The 16,015-nt window shown below is 31.5% G+C and overlaps 3 protein-coding genes across 4 annotated transcripts; 2 read left to right on the top strand and 1 right to left on the bottom strand.

Annotated features, from left to right (window-relative positions):
* The first annotated feature begins 1,690 nt into the window (after nucleotides 1-1,690).
* Nucleotides 1,691-3,967, top strand: LOC121132363 (uncharacterized). Its single transcript, XM_040727762.2, has 3 exons — nucleotides 1,691-1,767; nucleotides 1,813-3,130; nucleotides 3,194-3,967. Exons 2-3 carry the CDS (start codon nucleotides 2,125-2,127, stop codon nucleotides 3,199-3,201), a joined length of 1,014 nt encoding a protein of 337 aa, XP_040583696.1. The 5' UTR covers nucleotides 1,691-1,767; nucleotides 1,813-2,124; the 3' UTR covers nucleotides 3,202-3,967.
* Nucleotides 3,968-5,762: 1,795 nt separating this feature from the next.
* LOC121132364 (uncharacterized) lies at nucleotides 5,763-8,765 on the bottom strand. 2 transcript variants are annotated; one of them, XM_040727763.2, is made up of 6 exons: nucleotides 8,144-8,765; nucleotides 7,845-8,047; nucleotides 7,243-7,784; nucleotides 6,692-7,184; nucleotides 6,116-6,631; nucleotides 5,763-6,052 (listed from the first exon to the last, which is right to left on the bottom strand). In XM_040727763.2, exons 1-6 carry the CDS (start codon nucleotides 8,535-8,537, stop codon nucleotides 5,945-5,947), a joined length of 2,256 nt encoding a protein of 751 aa, XP_040583697.1. In that variant the 5' UTR covers nucleotides 8,538-8,765; the 3' UTR covers nucleotides 5,763-5,944. The 2 variants fall into 2 exon arrangements, with proteins under 2 accessions (XP_040583697.1, XP_040583698.1); XM_040727764.2 differs by having other exon boundaries at nucleotides 6,692-7,181; nucleotides 8,144-8,734.
* Nucleotides 8,766-11,074: 2,309 nt separating this feature from the next.
* On the top strand, nucleotides 11,075-13,816 carry LOC121132365 (cytoplasmic dynein 2 light intermediate chain 1). Its single transcript, XM_040727765.2, has 4 exons — nucleotides 11,075-12,612; nucleotides 12,671-13,098; nucleotides 13,182-13,416; nucleotides 13,483-13,816. The coding sequence occupies exons 1-4, from the start codon at nucleotides 12,313-12,315 to the stop codon at nucleotides 13,648-13,650; spliced, it is 1,131 nt and encodes a 376-aa protein (XP_040583699.1). The 5' UTR covers nucleotides 11,075-12,312; the 3' UTR covers nucleotides 13,651-13,816.
* Nucleotides 13,817-16,015: the final 2,199 nt, after the last annotated feature.

The following is a 16,015-nucleotide window of genomic DNA, read 5'->3' on the forward strand; positions in this document are numbered from 1 at the left end:
GTCCAAGATAGTTAGAGACAAGATACTCTAAGTATCTTATACGTGTCTAGGAGTTATTGATGAAAGAACTATATTATTATTATCTTGAAGCATCTTTCGTCCAATCCAATCCTCATTCAAACCGATAAGACCTCTTCACTTTCTTCAAGATTCACTCCTTGGTCCCTAATGAAACATAGTCCAAGGGTTGAACTTCCTTTATATTACCATTTGAGAGAAGATGAGGAGGGGCAGTCGAAATTCATTCCTCAGTATGAACTATATATGACTTTCGTCCAATTCAATCGTCATTAAAAACGATAAGACCTCTTCATGAGTCATTCCTTGCTCAGCAATGAAACATATTCCGACGATTGAGCTTCTTTTAGATTAATAGAAGATACTTCTTCGTCCTCTTCGATTAATCCATTAATGGGCATTACTCATCAATTACCGTTGCTTCATATTTTATTTTATTTTAATATACTCTGTTTCTATTATAAGGCACATTATGTAACTTTGATAGCACAAATACGGATTTATCTAGAGCTTTTGATCTGGATCGAGAACTTCCACATGAATCAGAAAAGGATACGTTTACATTACGGGGTAAAAAGAAAATGTTTTTTCATGAGATGGGTGTAATTTACACAGTAAATATTTGAAAAAGGAGATCAAAAAAATGTGGATATTGCATACATTGCATAAAAAAGCATTACAATAAAATTGTGCAAGAAATTTATTGTACAAAATACGAGTCATAATCAATATAAGGAATTAGAATTTTATTTTTGTTCAAGGGTTTTTTTTTTTGTCTACCTCCTGCATTCACAATAATTGGTTATGGATATGAACCCATTATAAAAGTATATGGTTATATTAAATTTTCTTTATTAATTATAGTTGTTAATAAACCAAATATTTATTTTTGTTTATTATTAAATTGATGAATAATTTTGTTTTTATGTTGATATATTGCACAGGAATACCAAATTTATAACAAAGAAATGAAGACAAAACTATCATTTATGTTTGAGAGTAAAATCCAAAACGGATATCAGTTTCTTTCTGGGACTTTTATTTCAGGAATATTTGAGAATATATTAATTCGGTACTATTATCGTTCACAGATATTTTTTATAATTAAGAAAATCTCCAAATTGAAGTACGATGTATAAAACTGATGTAAAATAGTTTTTATGATTATAAAAATGTTTTTATTGATTCTGTATCGTATTCTGAACTCGACATATTTCCATTTTTAGGCTGAAAATGATAAAAAATGACACTTTGATTTAGACACACAAGTTATTCACCATTCATAGTGATAAGAAATATCATTGTTTATATTATAGAAAAATATTCAATGTTGCTTTAAAAAATATGCCAAATACAACATTATCTTAATAATATTAACCATTTCAATGTTATGATAATGACGTCATACCCTTAATAAAAAATAATAATTAATATATATATCACAACGCTGAATTCTAATAGTATCTGGAGGAGCAAAAGCTCTAATCACGCAACCTGTTTTTATTATTTAGAGAAATTCGACTTTATGAACTCTCTACACTTATAAGACTATAATATTGGTCATAGTTGTAATTTTATATTAACATTTGGGGGTAATGTGTATTTGAAATCCTAAAAAAATTATTTGAGCTAAAAATGATGGATTGACTTAATTTATACAGCTCAAAGTAAAGGAAAATATATATATCGAAGCTTGTCTTCTTTATTTTTGGGTTAGCTACCGCAAGGTTAATAGAAAACAATAGAAATGTATTTCTAATAAGTTATTAGAAATACATTAGTATTAGTAATAAGTTATTACTAATAACCTGTAGCTACCGTATATTTTTTCTATTTTTTCCTTTTGTCAGTTGAGGTTGAGAGAGGGTATAAAAATGCTAGTCGTTAATTGGTAAGAAAAAGTTTCAGTTGTCACCATCATTGTTACGTTTGTACAAATATTGATCACGTGATATTTCAATTTATTATTTAATTTGTTGGTTACTTTAAGTTTTTAGTTGTTTTTTTTAATGAATTGTAAAAACTTTTTACAATTATTTCAATCCTTAATTCGACCGTGCTCTTCTGTAGATTAGTAATACATTTATACAAAATATTATAATTGCTATGGATTCCCCGGGTTCTTCCTCATCTTCTGACGACATCTCAGATAACAAACCTCCGGAACATGAAGACGGTACATTTCGTTACGTGGATGTAAAAGAAGGACGTAGAATTGAAAGGTTTCTCGAAAATGGTTGTTCTTGTTCTCTTGGACCTTCGGATCTATTTGGAAATAACACACCTTGTTTTAATCGGTTTAGCTACGAAAGAGTTGCTTATCAGCGAGATCAGTGTTTAGAAATGTCCTTTATATCTCCGTTAAGTCACGAAGCCTACGTCTTTGGACATTTTGCCCCCTTAGATAAGGAAGATCAAAAGTTCAAATTCCTGATTGGTGGACTAAGAGTTTGTTTGATTACTTTTTCTTTCCTCTTGGCTATGAAGGAATCCACAATTGTGAGACTCTATACTCATTATTTGGAAAATGGATTTACACACAAACAGCCCACGTTGACTGAAAAACCGTCGAAAAACCTGTCCAATCAAAGTATAAATGAAAAGAGAGAATGTATTAAACATTTTTTGGAGAAGTTAATGAAGGATTATGGTACTTTTGTAGAGGGAAGAGCTTCGTCTCATTATGATTTCCCAAGTCATTGGACTAGAGAAATTGTTTATAATAAGTATAAAGAATCCTGTTTGGATCAAGGACATGATAACTATTGCAGTAGATCCACTTTTATTCGTCATTGGAAGACTGTGTGTCCCGAATTGTGTATAATGGTACGAGGTAGTAATTTACCGGAGAAAAAAATTGTAGTGAAGAATGCCGTTTCTTTGGGTTCTTCTAAAGAAACAAATAATCCCCTCTTAAAATCTATAAAAAAAGAACCGGACTTATCCAGGACGGAATTCATTAACATTCCTTCTTATGAGCATAACGATTTTGTGGCTCCGTCAACTTCACCATCTATAGATGTATCTGAAGATAGTAAATCATTTTTTTCTTCAGAAACTAATTGTTTAGCAGGAGATTCATCATCATCATATTCTATTAATCCATTAGAAGGTATTACTCATCAGTTACTATTTTTTCATATTTAATTTTAATCTACTTTTTTTCTATTATAAGGCACATGATATAGCTTTGATGATACTAGAAATACCGATTTATCGACATCTTTTAATCTGGAACGGAGACTTCAACATGAATCAGAAAAGGATACGTTTTTACCGGTGAAAGGGAAACATGAAGAAATGTTTTTCATGCAATGGATGTAATTTGCACGATAAATATATAAAAAAAATTGTGGATAGTGATTAAATTACAAAAATAAGTATTTTAAACAATCGTGCAAACTCTTTACTTGTACAAAATACAACAAATAGACTTTAGAGGGAATTAGTAGATTATTCTTGGATATCATATTTGAGAACTATTCTAAGAGAAGGGTTTCTTTTTTATCAAAAAAAACTGCTCATATTCCTTCCCATCGATGGTTCGATTTCATAATTCTTCACCTCATGCTTGATTTTATAGAAGATGATATTCTTTCATATGAGGAAATCCTTCAGTATTTATTCTTATAAAAATATCGTTTTATGTTATGAATACTTTTGTTTTAATGAAAGAAAATATTGTTTATAATAAGATGTAAAATACTAATTTTTGAGTTTACTTTAGTGGTATATTTAGTTATATTTTACACTAAGAGTTGGTGAAATTTGAACTAAAAGTCCTCATTTCCTACATGGTCCTATGACTCTGCTACAAATCCTACGTGTTTGTGTTCATCTTTCATTCACTGGTGATTAATTTATACTTTGACATCCTTTCTTCAAAAATATAATCATAGTAATAACATCTATGTAAAATAAAAAACTCTGTTCAAGCTGTACCCACAAATAGTCTTTCACTCGTTCAATGCCATATTTATGTAAATATTCAAATTATCCTACTATGGAGCGGCGTATGCTTTACTATTTTTTTGGAGGAGCTAAGAAATTAAATTCGGGAATTCCGGCTCTTTCGGCTCGGCTCACTAAAAAGAGCCGGCTCTTCAGACTTTGCTATTGTTTTAATAGATGTATGTTATATGTATTACAATTACACAGGCGTCTGCAAGGGGGTAGCCTAGATGGTATGTAGCCCCCTCAAATATCCGAATTTCCGAAAAAAAATATAATTTTTTGTGAATAGCTTTGGATTTTTTTTTGTTGTCCAAAATAAAACCAATTAATCAAGAAAATAACATAACGGAGAACTTTTATGAATATGGAATGTAAATTTTGAAGAATATCATTGACACTTTATTATTTTTCAATCAATACTAAAACAATCGTATTATTATATTGTTACATTTTAACTATTGTTTTCCGTAAAACAACTTATATTTATCTAGTATAGAAAACATTTAATAATTTATTTATTCGTGTTGAGATCCTAGATCTTTGCTAGAGTAATATTCCATATATAGTAAACGTAATTTGGCTGTTTAGAGAGGGATTCCGGACTCAATAAGTTTGGGAATATCAGATATTTTAACATAAGTCTACAGAAGTTAAGAGGTTTGTTATATATTTTGTAAAACACATAATCACTTAACAGCTACGAATAACTATTTATATATAAATATATTTGCATATACAAATATCGAGAAAAGAGAAGCACACTATCAGTCTAGAATAATGTTCCACTTATTTTCCAATGCCAAGTGACTATATATAATTATCAGTATGGATCGTATTGTACATTAAAAAGCCAAACTTATTAAAGGAATTGATACAAATGTGCTAGGGATGAGTGAGTTATGTAAATCCAGGAAATGGAAGGACTCTTATTAATGGAATAGTTTTCTTAGAGTAGGAGACGAAGCAGAGTTGACTTTCAATAATTTCAAAAGAAGGAGCTGTGGGTGGAGGATCACTATTCTTAAGTCACCTTGATATGAAGAGGTACCAGCACAATGAACGATCTTTCCATTAAAGGAAATGAGATTCACGGAGTGAAACACTTGTTCATTGGATCTCGCCTTAAGAGTCGAGATCCCTTGACCAGACCATTACATTGAAGAGAGTTATATCATTCTCAATTCACGTTGTTATATTAATATTATTGTTTAAATTTTTGAATGAATACAACATATGTAATCTCACTCAGCTCAACCAATCAGAATGCAGACGCTAACCGACGCACCTATATTATCCACTACCTTGGAGCGTTGCAGAGAGGACGTAAAAATTAATGACCTCTAGTACAAATTTCCAACTCTGTCTATACCTATAATTACAGGATATAGTGTTGTCCGTCCTTATTTATTCATTCCAGTCTTAGGACCGGTGCTATCAGTCCTTGGGAGTGGTCTTTCGGACTAACAGTACTAAAACTGATTAATCAAAGAAAACGTAAAGTTGAGTGACGTCATCAAGGACTGAACCTAATAAGTTTCAGAAATGGATGCATACGGAATTGCAGTCTTCAGTCCTAAATAAGGACAGAACCTAATAAGTCTCAGAAGTGAATGCAGACATATTTTTTTGTTATTTGACTACAACAATATTAAAATATATATATTCAACAAATACAGCCAGAAATAATAATTACATAATTAAAAAACTATTAATATAGATGAATACCCGCACATTTTTGTTTTGGCTAAACAAATGACAATTTCAAAATTAAGAAATATAGGACATGTCCATAGACTTTAAGATAAATAAATATAAATTATTCATATGAATAAGAGTATAGGGTTATTACCCATAACAAAATACAACAATACTAATCTAATTTCAATTATAGAATAATATGAAGACATCATTTTTTAGTTAAATCTCCTATAAGGGAGTACTTTTCATAATATTCACCAGTTTCTAATATTAATTACTTTTCTTTATCGGTGGACGGAGTTTGTTTTTCCGGATGAATGTATTCATTCCACCGAACACGTTTAACAGGAATGGTATTAAGTTCCTTATGTTTGTCCACCGGCTAAAAAATAGGGACATACATTGAAATCGTATTAAAAAAATCTCTATATAAATCCTCACTTACTATTTGATAGCGAACAATTTGACTTTCAGCAATTCTTAGTTGAGTACTAAGTTCAGATACTTTATCTGTACATTCTGCAATTGCCACGTTCCGCTTCTCCAGCTGAATACATAGCCTGGAGTTATCCTCCTTTTCTCTCTTGACATCATTTTCTAATAGCTTTATCATTACATATTTTTTAGCTAAACTATCTTTTAAAATGTCTCTCTCTTTTTCGAATTCTTTAATCATTTTGAAGAGCCTCTGGACTTCTTGACTCAATTCCTTGTATCGTTTATCCGTTCCTTTCTGTCTTATAGTAAACCTGTTGGATTTGGACGTAATCGTGGTTCTCAGTTCATGAATTGTTTTGTCTTTCTCTTCAAGAGTGTTACTTAAAGACCGTTGATAAAAAAAAGAGTCTTGAATAGACTTCTCTAATTGATTAATTTTTTGCAACTTTTCCCGAATCAAAGAACACCTTTCTGTCTCATGTTTTTCCCATTGCTCTTGATATTTTTCTTCAAGATAATGTAACTAAAAGAATAAAATAAAAGTTTTATGATATCTTAAGCAAGAATAATTATTCATATTCACTTGTTTGCGATTCCATTCCTGTATGCTTTCGTCATTTTCAATTTCCAAAGTAGTACGTTTATTTCCATTCTCACTATCATTCGAATCCACAAAGAGTGACACACTACTCCATAAAGATCCAATTTTTCTTTGACATAAGTTAATCACAGATGAGGTAACCTCCATTTTTTTAGACTCGCTAGGACTGGAGCCACCATGGAAAAGACTAAACAACTCAATAATAGATTCTCCAATAATTTGAAGGTTCTTATTCACGTCTAATACTTGAATTACTAAAATTTTAAGACAAGAAGATTCTACTTTAAAAGCAAATTTGCAACCCCCATATGGAACAAACGTTCGTGTACGTGGCTCAGTCCAAAAATCATAGGAGTCAACCTCTGTATCCTTGATCAACCGTGTGTATTTATAACGAAGTCTAATATTCCTCCCAGGAAGTGAGTCAAATTCAATGGCTTTTAAATTAATAGATAAATTGTAGGATCCTTTCCTACTAAAAAATGAAAAAAAATACAATACGAAAATAAGTAAAATAGTAAAATTTATAATACTCATTGGAAGTAATCGGTTGAGAGCTCATTGGATTCTGTATTTGAGATGTACTATACAATATGTCAGATTCAAGTACATTAAAAAAATCTTCTTCATACAAATTAGTATTTTCTGATACACCATACACATTTCCCAAAGGAGTATTTTCTAGTACAACATCCGCATTTCCCATATTAACAAGAGAAATAGAAATCCCTAAAGATGCATCTTCACTATTATTAAAAGAAAAAACCCGATTGGATTCAAGAGTCTTTTTTTTAGTCAAATTTTCCACAGTTAACGTCAAAAATTCAGCCAGAGAAAAATATAATTTAGCGAGAATAAACTTTTTGGAACATACACGAACACAGAATTGAGATCCATTTGTAAAGTATTCAAAGATATCTGGAAACGAGGAATGCACTTTTATAACAGCTTCCTCGACATTGAAAAAAGGATCTCTGAGATCTGTGAAAGGCTTTGTCTCAATTGTTTCCCCAAAAATATCATATGAAAAATAGAAAAATTTATCTTCCTTGTTGATTAAATCCTTATTTACAGCCTGGACGTGAAAAACAACTAAATTAGACGCTATAATAAGATAAATGAATAATACAACTACCAAATCAAGTTTTGAAGCAAAATAAATTTCGATTTTCAAATGGAACACTTGGGTTGGATTAGATCCCATCACAAAGAAGCCTTGATTTTCATTTAATGCAACTTTAACATTATTGGAGGAGATTGATCGAGTCGATTTCTCAGTGGTGGAGCCTTCTTTCAGTTTCTTTTTTAAAGTGAGAAGCCATTGGATAGAGGGATGATCTATAATCATTAATAATAATTAAGATATCAAATATGAAATCACAATTTCCAAAGACGCTTGAAAAAAAAAGAAATGATGTAATAGAGCTGAGTTACCACTTAAAGTGGCCTCCTTTTTGGATTCTATTAGACACGACCATTTGGATTTGGACTCAAAGAAATCCTTAGGGCTTGTTTCGCTAGGAAGAGGAAAAACATCGCACAAATCCAACACCAAGGCTCCGATCTTGCTATTCCCTTCAACCACTTGTATTCGAATAGGCACTTTGTTACTCCTCAGAGTATGATACGTATTCCTATCTGTGGCCCAAGCCAAATCCTCCACAAATGCCACAGAAGAACAGGAACTCAAATTTACCTCTTTTGTCTCATGTTTAGACTCTTTGAAGGTGGCAATCACCTTATATTTTCGAGGATCTGATTGGCCCATACAAGTAGGAAGACCCCGGAGTCCAATGATGGAGAGGATAATTATATATTCATCATTCATAGTCACATTAATTTTGACTTCAGTCCCATTCACAAGATAAAGTGTAACGTTTTCAAATATTTATGCCCTCATAATATTTTTAGTAATACTAGAGTAGGTTTGTCCGGCGTTGCCCGGGACATTAAGTAATTAAAAATTAATTAAAAATAAAGACTGCAAAATTTTAAGAGTTATTATCCCTGCAAGTTGGTTTTTGTATGTATCTAATGACATTTTTTATAAGGAGATAGAGTAGGTTTGCCCGGTATTATCCGGAACATTACGAAATTTGAAATTAATTTTGAACTTTTCCTTTTTTTAAAAGGAAATTATAAGATTTAGAGCAGAAAAAATATTCAAGTTGAACTGTATCGTCACCTTTCATATTATTGTCAAAAATCCTTTGTCTTATTCTCTCTCTTTTTTTCTTTATTTTTTTAAATCTTATAAAATCTCGTTATTTTTTTTTTTTGCATAGATCAGGGGCGTCCCCCCCCCTCTCCCCCAAATCTAGGAATTAAAAAATAATCGTAATTCCTCAAGTTTTTTTTTATAGAAACTCGAAAATACTTGTGCACAAAAATTCAGCTCGCGGCACATCACTATTTAATATGCAAAAGAAGCCGATACCCGATAACGTTTAGGTTGAATAAATAAACTGCAAATCCACAAAAAAAAATTTACCCGAATTCATAGAAATATTCAAGGTAGCTAGAAATACGATTCTATTAAATTTTGTAGTAAAAAACAAAAATTCAAATATTAAATTTTCTTTGAAAAAAAAAAAAAGTCGGGTACGTTTACTAAAATCTACTATCACCACTTTCTCTTTCTGATTATTCTACCTTTTTTTTTTTCTCTCTCTCTCTCTTTCTACACCAAGAACTTACTTTTTACATAGACTCAGGCATGATGCGTAAGCTAAATGTTTTCAACACTTCAAGAGATCTCTTTCCCACCTATCTCCCAGAGTATACGTGGCGAAAGAAATTATCAAAGGATAAAGTTTTTGATCACAAGGACATTTGCTAAAATTAATCCGATGTCGATCCCCAATTATAATCTGAGTCCAACAAGGACTTAAAATTATAACTCCGCAAAAATCCTCAGGGTTGCTCTCCGTCTTTTATGAGCACACACTAATGTTCAAACGGGCTAGCTAAAAAATACGCACGATTTGCATCACTGGTTATAAGTGTAAGTAAATATTGGGTTTTGAGTATAATTGAGGATCGGCATCGTAGTAATTCTAAGCAGAATGTCCTTGACATAGATTCATATAATATTATCATTAACTGGCCCTGGTTTTTTTTTAATTGGTAATCTGCAGAATGAGTTTTCTTTTGGACTCAGAGTAGAATTGGGGATGGACATCTTAGTAATTCTAGCAAATGTCCTTTTTTATATCCTTTTCTCCTACCTCACAGCTGGTTGTAGCTGATCTATTGAGACTTCTTAGCTAAAATAATTAAGAATAAGCTGCACAATATTTTTTATTGATTAACCAAACACTAAAAATGTATAAAGTATAATTTTGTCTCATAGCATCTTATTTGCCACGGTTGCACAAGAGGCCTAAAAATGGTCAATTTTGAAACAAAATCCCTTAATTTTGTAAATATTAAAATGGCCTGTACCATGCCAAACATGGTTTGAGAGGCCTCAAACTTTGTGCAATTTAGTTGTTTTTATTGTATCTCACAGATAAGAACTGAGTGAAGTTGGAAAAAAAAATTGATCCGAAAGCAGGAATGTCTAATTATATATATATTACCCATATTTATTTTTGGAGAAGATTTATTGAGAATAGCTTCCCTACGCTCGATACGTCAACTCAATATAAGACTTGCCTTTATAAATTAGGATTTCCTATCGATTGCTGGTTATTAAATATTAATTAATTCATGAACATGATGAGATGGAAGCACGACTCATTCAAAATCAACAATTTTGATAACTGAATAATCAACCCTGAATGAGGAGCAAAATCTGAATAAGGTCGTAATTAAATATATTTACAATTGATATACATATTTATATACGAAATCTTTACAAAATACGATAAATAAATGACATATGTTGTTGAGTCGTGGTACCCTATTTAGAGAGTAAGTAAGATTATATTTTGAAAGGAAACATTATATCATTTTTCTTTGTCGATATCCGATACGAGAACGTATGATATTAACAAAGGATCTATGATGGGATTCATATAGACTATAGACAGTATAAATAATGAGAGACATGAATTGGAGAAACAAGAAGGCTATACTAACGCAACCTCTTATTTGTTGCAGGGAAAGTATATTCATTCCTTATTTTGTTCACAAATATTTGATAACTGGCTTGATTGGATAATAAAAAGGAGTCACTGCATATATTTGAAGATTAAATTAATGTATTTATTATACTATTATATTCCAAATCTATCTCTAAAAATGTGGAGTAGGATTTTTTAATCTAAGAGGTTGCGTAATTACTATTTGAGTATTGCTCAAGTGACGTCACGTATCCTTTATTCTTATTTGACATACTCTGCAGGGCTAAATATACTCTTCACTTTAATTCTACTACTACACATACTGACAGTAGGATTCTAATATAATTTTAACATTACTCGACCAATTCATTTCATTGGGAATCAAGGAAATAAATATTTAATTTTATAGCAACGATTAAATAGCGGAGTATTTATTGGTATGGGTTTGATTCATTTGTGATGCTACATGATGATGAACGTAGAGCCTGGAGATCAAGGTGGTGGAGGAAGTCGGAAACGTCGATCTCCAGAGAGTTTCAACAACGAAGAGGAAGTGGACGTTCCCCTCTCCAAAAAGATTCATCGTCTCAATATACAGCCTCCAACTCCTCCTGTGACTCCCACAGATTTTCAGGACAGTTACCCCTACCACCCAGAGTCTCATTACTTCTCTGCCAATCACCTACTCTTCAATTTGCATCTTGAGAGGACACAAAGACTGAAGGAGAGTTAACTGCCTCATCATCACCTACTCAAGCTACTCCTAATAACTACTATATAAATTTATTAATGATTAAGCCAAACTTCCCACAGCATTTATACAAATTAGGTCTTCACAGACCTAAGTTATCAAATTAATCTTTAGTATCAAATCAATGGATGATTATTTAAAAGAATATATCAAAAAATAAAGTAATATACTACGTTGGGCTTTTAAATGACGACTAAATAAAATACCTTTATCCAAGCCATGACTTTCTCTAGTCGTCATATAAATTTATCATTGTATATTATTCAAGAAATGAATCCAAACAGAACATGCTTCTCATCCCCACCGGAGAAAGATACTGTACAAAATATTATCATTATTTCTTTATAATGCTCAAAAATTAATTTATTCATTTGTACGTCGATTCTGTATACTTCCATTGATTTTGTGAATCCATGTTTGTCGAAATAAATCATTGATAATTGCTACTATGCATGTTTTGTTTTCATTTTAATTATAATAAATCAAATCCGGATGTGATAAAAATTCGCTAAAAAGTCACTTTTTCATAGGCACATGGAAGTTTAGGTAATAAACTTATTTGCATAAAAGCAACATGTTGCTAAAATATCCATTCTATTCTATCATAATGTGGGAAGAATATCCCCCCTTTAAGAAAACTGAAAATCCTAATTATTATCAATTTAGCAAGAAATCAGAGATAAATAACTGAATAAATATGATCATTAAAAATTAATATTGAATTGTACACTTCTTTGATAAAACTGTGGAGTTATTCTTTTTCGGATTTGATTGCAATAGTTAAAATGAAAGCAAGGAAGTATTTTAAAACGAATCATACCTGCGCGTTGTTAGAAAAATATAAAGAATACTGTTATTATCAATTAATTATCATGGTTCTCGAAACAATTTGGGATCTAGCTGTGGATCTAAAGAAAAAAGAAAAAAATGATAATCACAAGGAGCACATCCTTCTACTTATTGGGAATCAGAGTGTTGGTAAATCATCAATGATGTATAGATTTTTGGATCGTAGGGAGAGTCCTAAGCCAACTCTTGCTTTGGAATATAGTTTTTGTCGAAAGAGTAATCAAAATCTAGTCAAAGTATGGATTTAGTAAAATATGTGAATGATTTATTTATCTAATATTTTCCCACCCCAAGGATGTCTGCCACATTTGGGAACTTGGTGGAGGAACTTCATACACGAATCTTTTGTCAACACCTTTGAGTCCCAAAAATTTAAAAAATATGAAAGTAATTGTTATGGTAGACTTATCTGATCCTAATAGGATCTGGTATACCGTCGAAACTCTTTTAGAAAAACTCAATACACTTATAAAGAAATCTCTAAACACTGAATTAGCTAAAAAAATGGGAATGGACTATGCTTCCATTAAGAGCTTGAATACAAATGAAGAATTGAAAGAACATCCAGACAGGTCAAAAATAGATCCACTGCCTATTCCCCTTGTCATCATTGGAGGGAAATATGACGAATTTCAAAACTTTGAGCCTGAGCAAAAAAAAGTAATATGCCGAGCCCTCAGATATTTGGCTCATCACTATGGTGCATCCTTGCAATTCTACAGGTTTACTTCTGCTATAAATCGAGAGTCACATTTGATACTCTCGATATTCAGAAGTATATAGAATAATTAAAATTATCTTTTAGTTCCCGAGATCCTGGCTTGGTAAAACGTGGGCATGATCTTCTCAGTCATTTGGCTTTTGAAACCGATCATTGGAAAGGTCTTTCTCAAGATTATAATAAACCACTCTTTATCCCTTGTGGATCAGACTCATTATCTCAAATAGCAGGAACAAATTCAAATGGGGAAAGGGAATTTTTGGGAAGTTTTACGATGGATGTCTGGAAGCAACACTATACGACCTACTTTCCACAAAATGTAAGCATTGTCAAAGGTTTATACTACATAAAAATATAACGGTTTATTAACTACTCTATATGATAGATATCTGAAAGAGGGGATTTACCACCCAATCCTGCCAATGATTCAAATTTTCGTGAAACAATCATAGATCAAATTAGAGCAAGAAAAGATCAGGAATTAGAACGTTATAAAAAGGAAATAGAAATGCGGAGCGAATCATGGAAAGCGTTAGATTTGGATAGTATTTAGCCCATTAAAATATCATTTGGGGAGTGGTAATAGAATGAAATTATTTTACTATATGTATATTTAATAAATAGTTATAATTACAGATGATTAATTTTGCCTAAATTCGACATTTTGAGATTTAACTTTTATGCATTAAAATAAAATATACACAGCCTCGATAGTTGAATTTTCTGTGATATTTTTTTCAAAATTTTATTTTGAAGCACTGAAATTTATTTTCTAAATCAATTAAAAAAGTACAATTAAATCAGAAATGTAACAAACTTTATTCACAATAACTTTTCACGTACATTGACACAAAAAACGAAATTATGTTGGTCCAACATATCCAAATATCTCAACTTTACAATCATGTTAGACATACTTTAGTGCTGGATTGGCAAGACTTTTTAGATGGTGTGTCACAAAACTTTTGTTTTTGTGGTTTTTCTCGTCATGTGTCACTTCTAAAGGATAAATAATTTTAGGTATGGTTAATTCATAATTGTCTATTATTACTATTACACAACCTAACTGTGGCATCATCAATTAATATGATATAATCATTATTCAAATTCATTATAATATTTTTAAAGCTTTATGTCATTTAAGCATTGAACAATGACGAATCGTTCAAGAAATTTTTTTTTACTGAGCCGCAGGGGCGTCTGTAAGGTTTTATTTTGAGGCCTACTTACTTTTTAACTGAGACAAAACAAAAAGTAAAGAATACAATTTCTTGAGATGAGCTTGAATTTTACCAACTGTGGGAGGGGGGTTAAGGGACTCTTAGTAGTTTCTTCAAGTATCAATGGTGGGTACCCGAAAACACCCCAACATTTGGGGGTACAATGGTGGGGGTTCTTAGTAGTTTCTTCAAGTATCGGCGATGGGTTGCATCCCGTTCTTGGACCCAGCGGTTCCCCGAAAACACACCTAACATTCGAGTACAATTGGGGTGTTGTGAGGAGCTCTTAGTAGTTACTTAAGTGTCGGCGGTGGCCCAAAACACCCCCAACATAAGGGGTATAAAATGACAATTCATACAGTCTATGCCCCGTTTCCTCATGAATTTATACGGAATGGTTTTATACGAATATATTTTATACAAAGTTACCTATTACTGTGACACGCGTGTTTTGCCATAACTGCATGTATTCATGATATTTATAGAAATAAAAAACTTAAGTAATATGCAACACACCTATATATATTTTTTCTTATTATAAAGAAGTTATGCAGATTTGATCATTCATGGGTTGTCGATTCCTTAATGCACCAAGAAAAAAAAAACACATAAAAACCGAATTATTGTATAACAGAACATATATAAAATACGAATTAAAAGAGGCAAGGTTAATAGAAGTTTCTATTAACCTTGGAAAAAAGGATTTAGGAAGAGAATGGGCGAGTTAATCTTAGTATGTATCTCCAATTTCAGCATGGTTGAAGAAGGAACATGGCAAGTAGGCATGTAAATGACAATAAATAAATCACAGGGTCAAATATTTGAAAAAAATGCTTTATATTTACCGAAATTAGTATTTTCACATGGTTGGGGGTGCAGGTTTGATTATATTTATGTCAAATGGACATACACAAAAAAAAATGTTGTATACAAGGAGGTTTTACAATAGAAATTTACCTATTATATAATTATAGTGAATCGTTTTAGATAAGAATTTTAACATAAATAAGCTAAATATGCTTAAAATATTTTTAATTTTTCATTGGGTATCTTAAAGATAGCGTGTTCGTGCTAGTATTATTTGAATAAACTGCAAATTAATTCAATTCCGTGAATGGATTCCACTTACTGACTCCAGGTTCAATTAAATGTTATAACTAATTACTTATAATCATCATGAAGGACTCAATTCAAGTCCTTAATTCAGAACTGGCTAGTCTGCTACGCTTAAAGCTATATATTAATTATTATATAAATTAAGCGCGCCTTCTCTTTAGCTTGAGGAAAATTCCTTGGCTAGACAATAAGGCCTTTCGCTCACAAGATTGTCTCTCTTGAAATACCACATTTGACACTACTTTTTCATTTTGCCTCTGTGATGCATGTAATTTTTTATTTCCTTTCCCGCAGAATCCACCTTCTTAATAATATTTAATCAGAGAAAGTATGATTCAATCAAAAGGGCGAGTTCAAGGAAGCTACGTAGTTAATTATAGAATTAACTATATAGCTTCCTTGATCTCATGAGTCATGACATCTTTAACAACCCTTCGAGAAATTAAAAAATACTCTCGTATCTACACTTAAATGGTCAGTTTGTTATATATATAGCCAGTGAGTTCTTATGCTATCTATAGCCTATGGCTATAAACAGCTTTGGACTAGCTAAACTACTGTTAATGCATAACTATAAGATCA

This window comes from Lepeophtheirus salmonis, chromosome 2 (genome assembly GCF_016086655.4).
Source record: "Lepeophtheirus salmonis chromosome 2, UVic_Lsal_1.4, whole genome shotgun sequence".
Classification (NCBI taxonomy): domain Eukaryota; kingdom Metazoa; phylum Arthropoda; class Copepoda; order Siphonostomatoida; family Caligidae; genus Lepeophtheirus; species Lepeophtheirus salmonis.

Bases quoted from the DNA above. Each gene is read 5' to 3' on its own strand.
- LOC121132363 (XM_040727762.2), top strand. From the start codon at position 2,125: ATGGATTCCCCGGGTTCTTCCTCATCTTCTGACGACATCTCAGATAAC.
- LOC121132364 (XM_040727763.2), bottom strand. From the start codon at position 8,537: ATGAATGATGAATATATAATTATCCTCTCCATCATTGGACTCCGGGGT. The intron at 7,185-7,242 runs GTATTATAAATT...TTCATTTTTTAG, and splicing joins CAACCGATTACTTCCAATGA to TAGGAAAGGATCCTACAATT. The intron at 6,632-6,691 runs GTGAATATGAAT...TTATTCTTTTAG, and splicing joins AGGAATGGAATCGCAAACAA to TTACATTATCTTGAAGAAAA.
- LOC121132365 (XM_040727765.2), top strand. From the start codon at position 12,313: ATGAAAGCAAGGAAGTATTTTAAAACGAATCATACCTGCGCGTTGTTA. The intron at 13,099-13,181 runs GTTTACTTCTGC...ATTATCTTTTAG, and splicing joins GCATCCTTGCAATTCTACAG to TTCCCGAGATCCTGGCTTGG. The intron at 13,417-13,482 runs GTAAGCATTGTC...TCTATATGATAG, and splicing joins CGACCTACTTTCCACAAAAT to ATATCTGAAAGAGGGGATTT.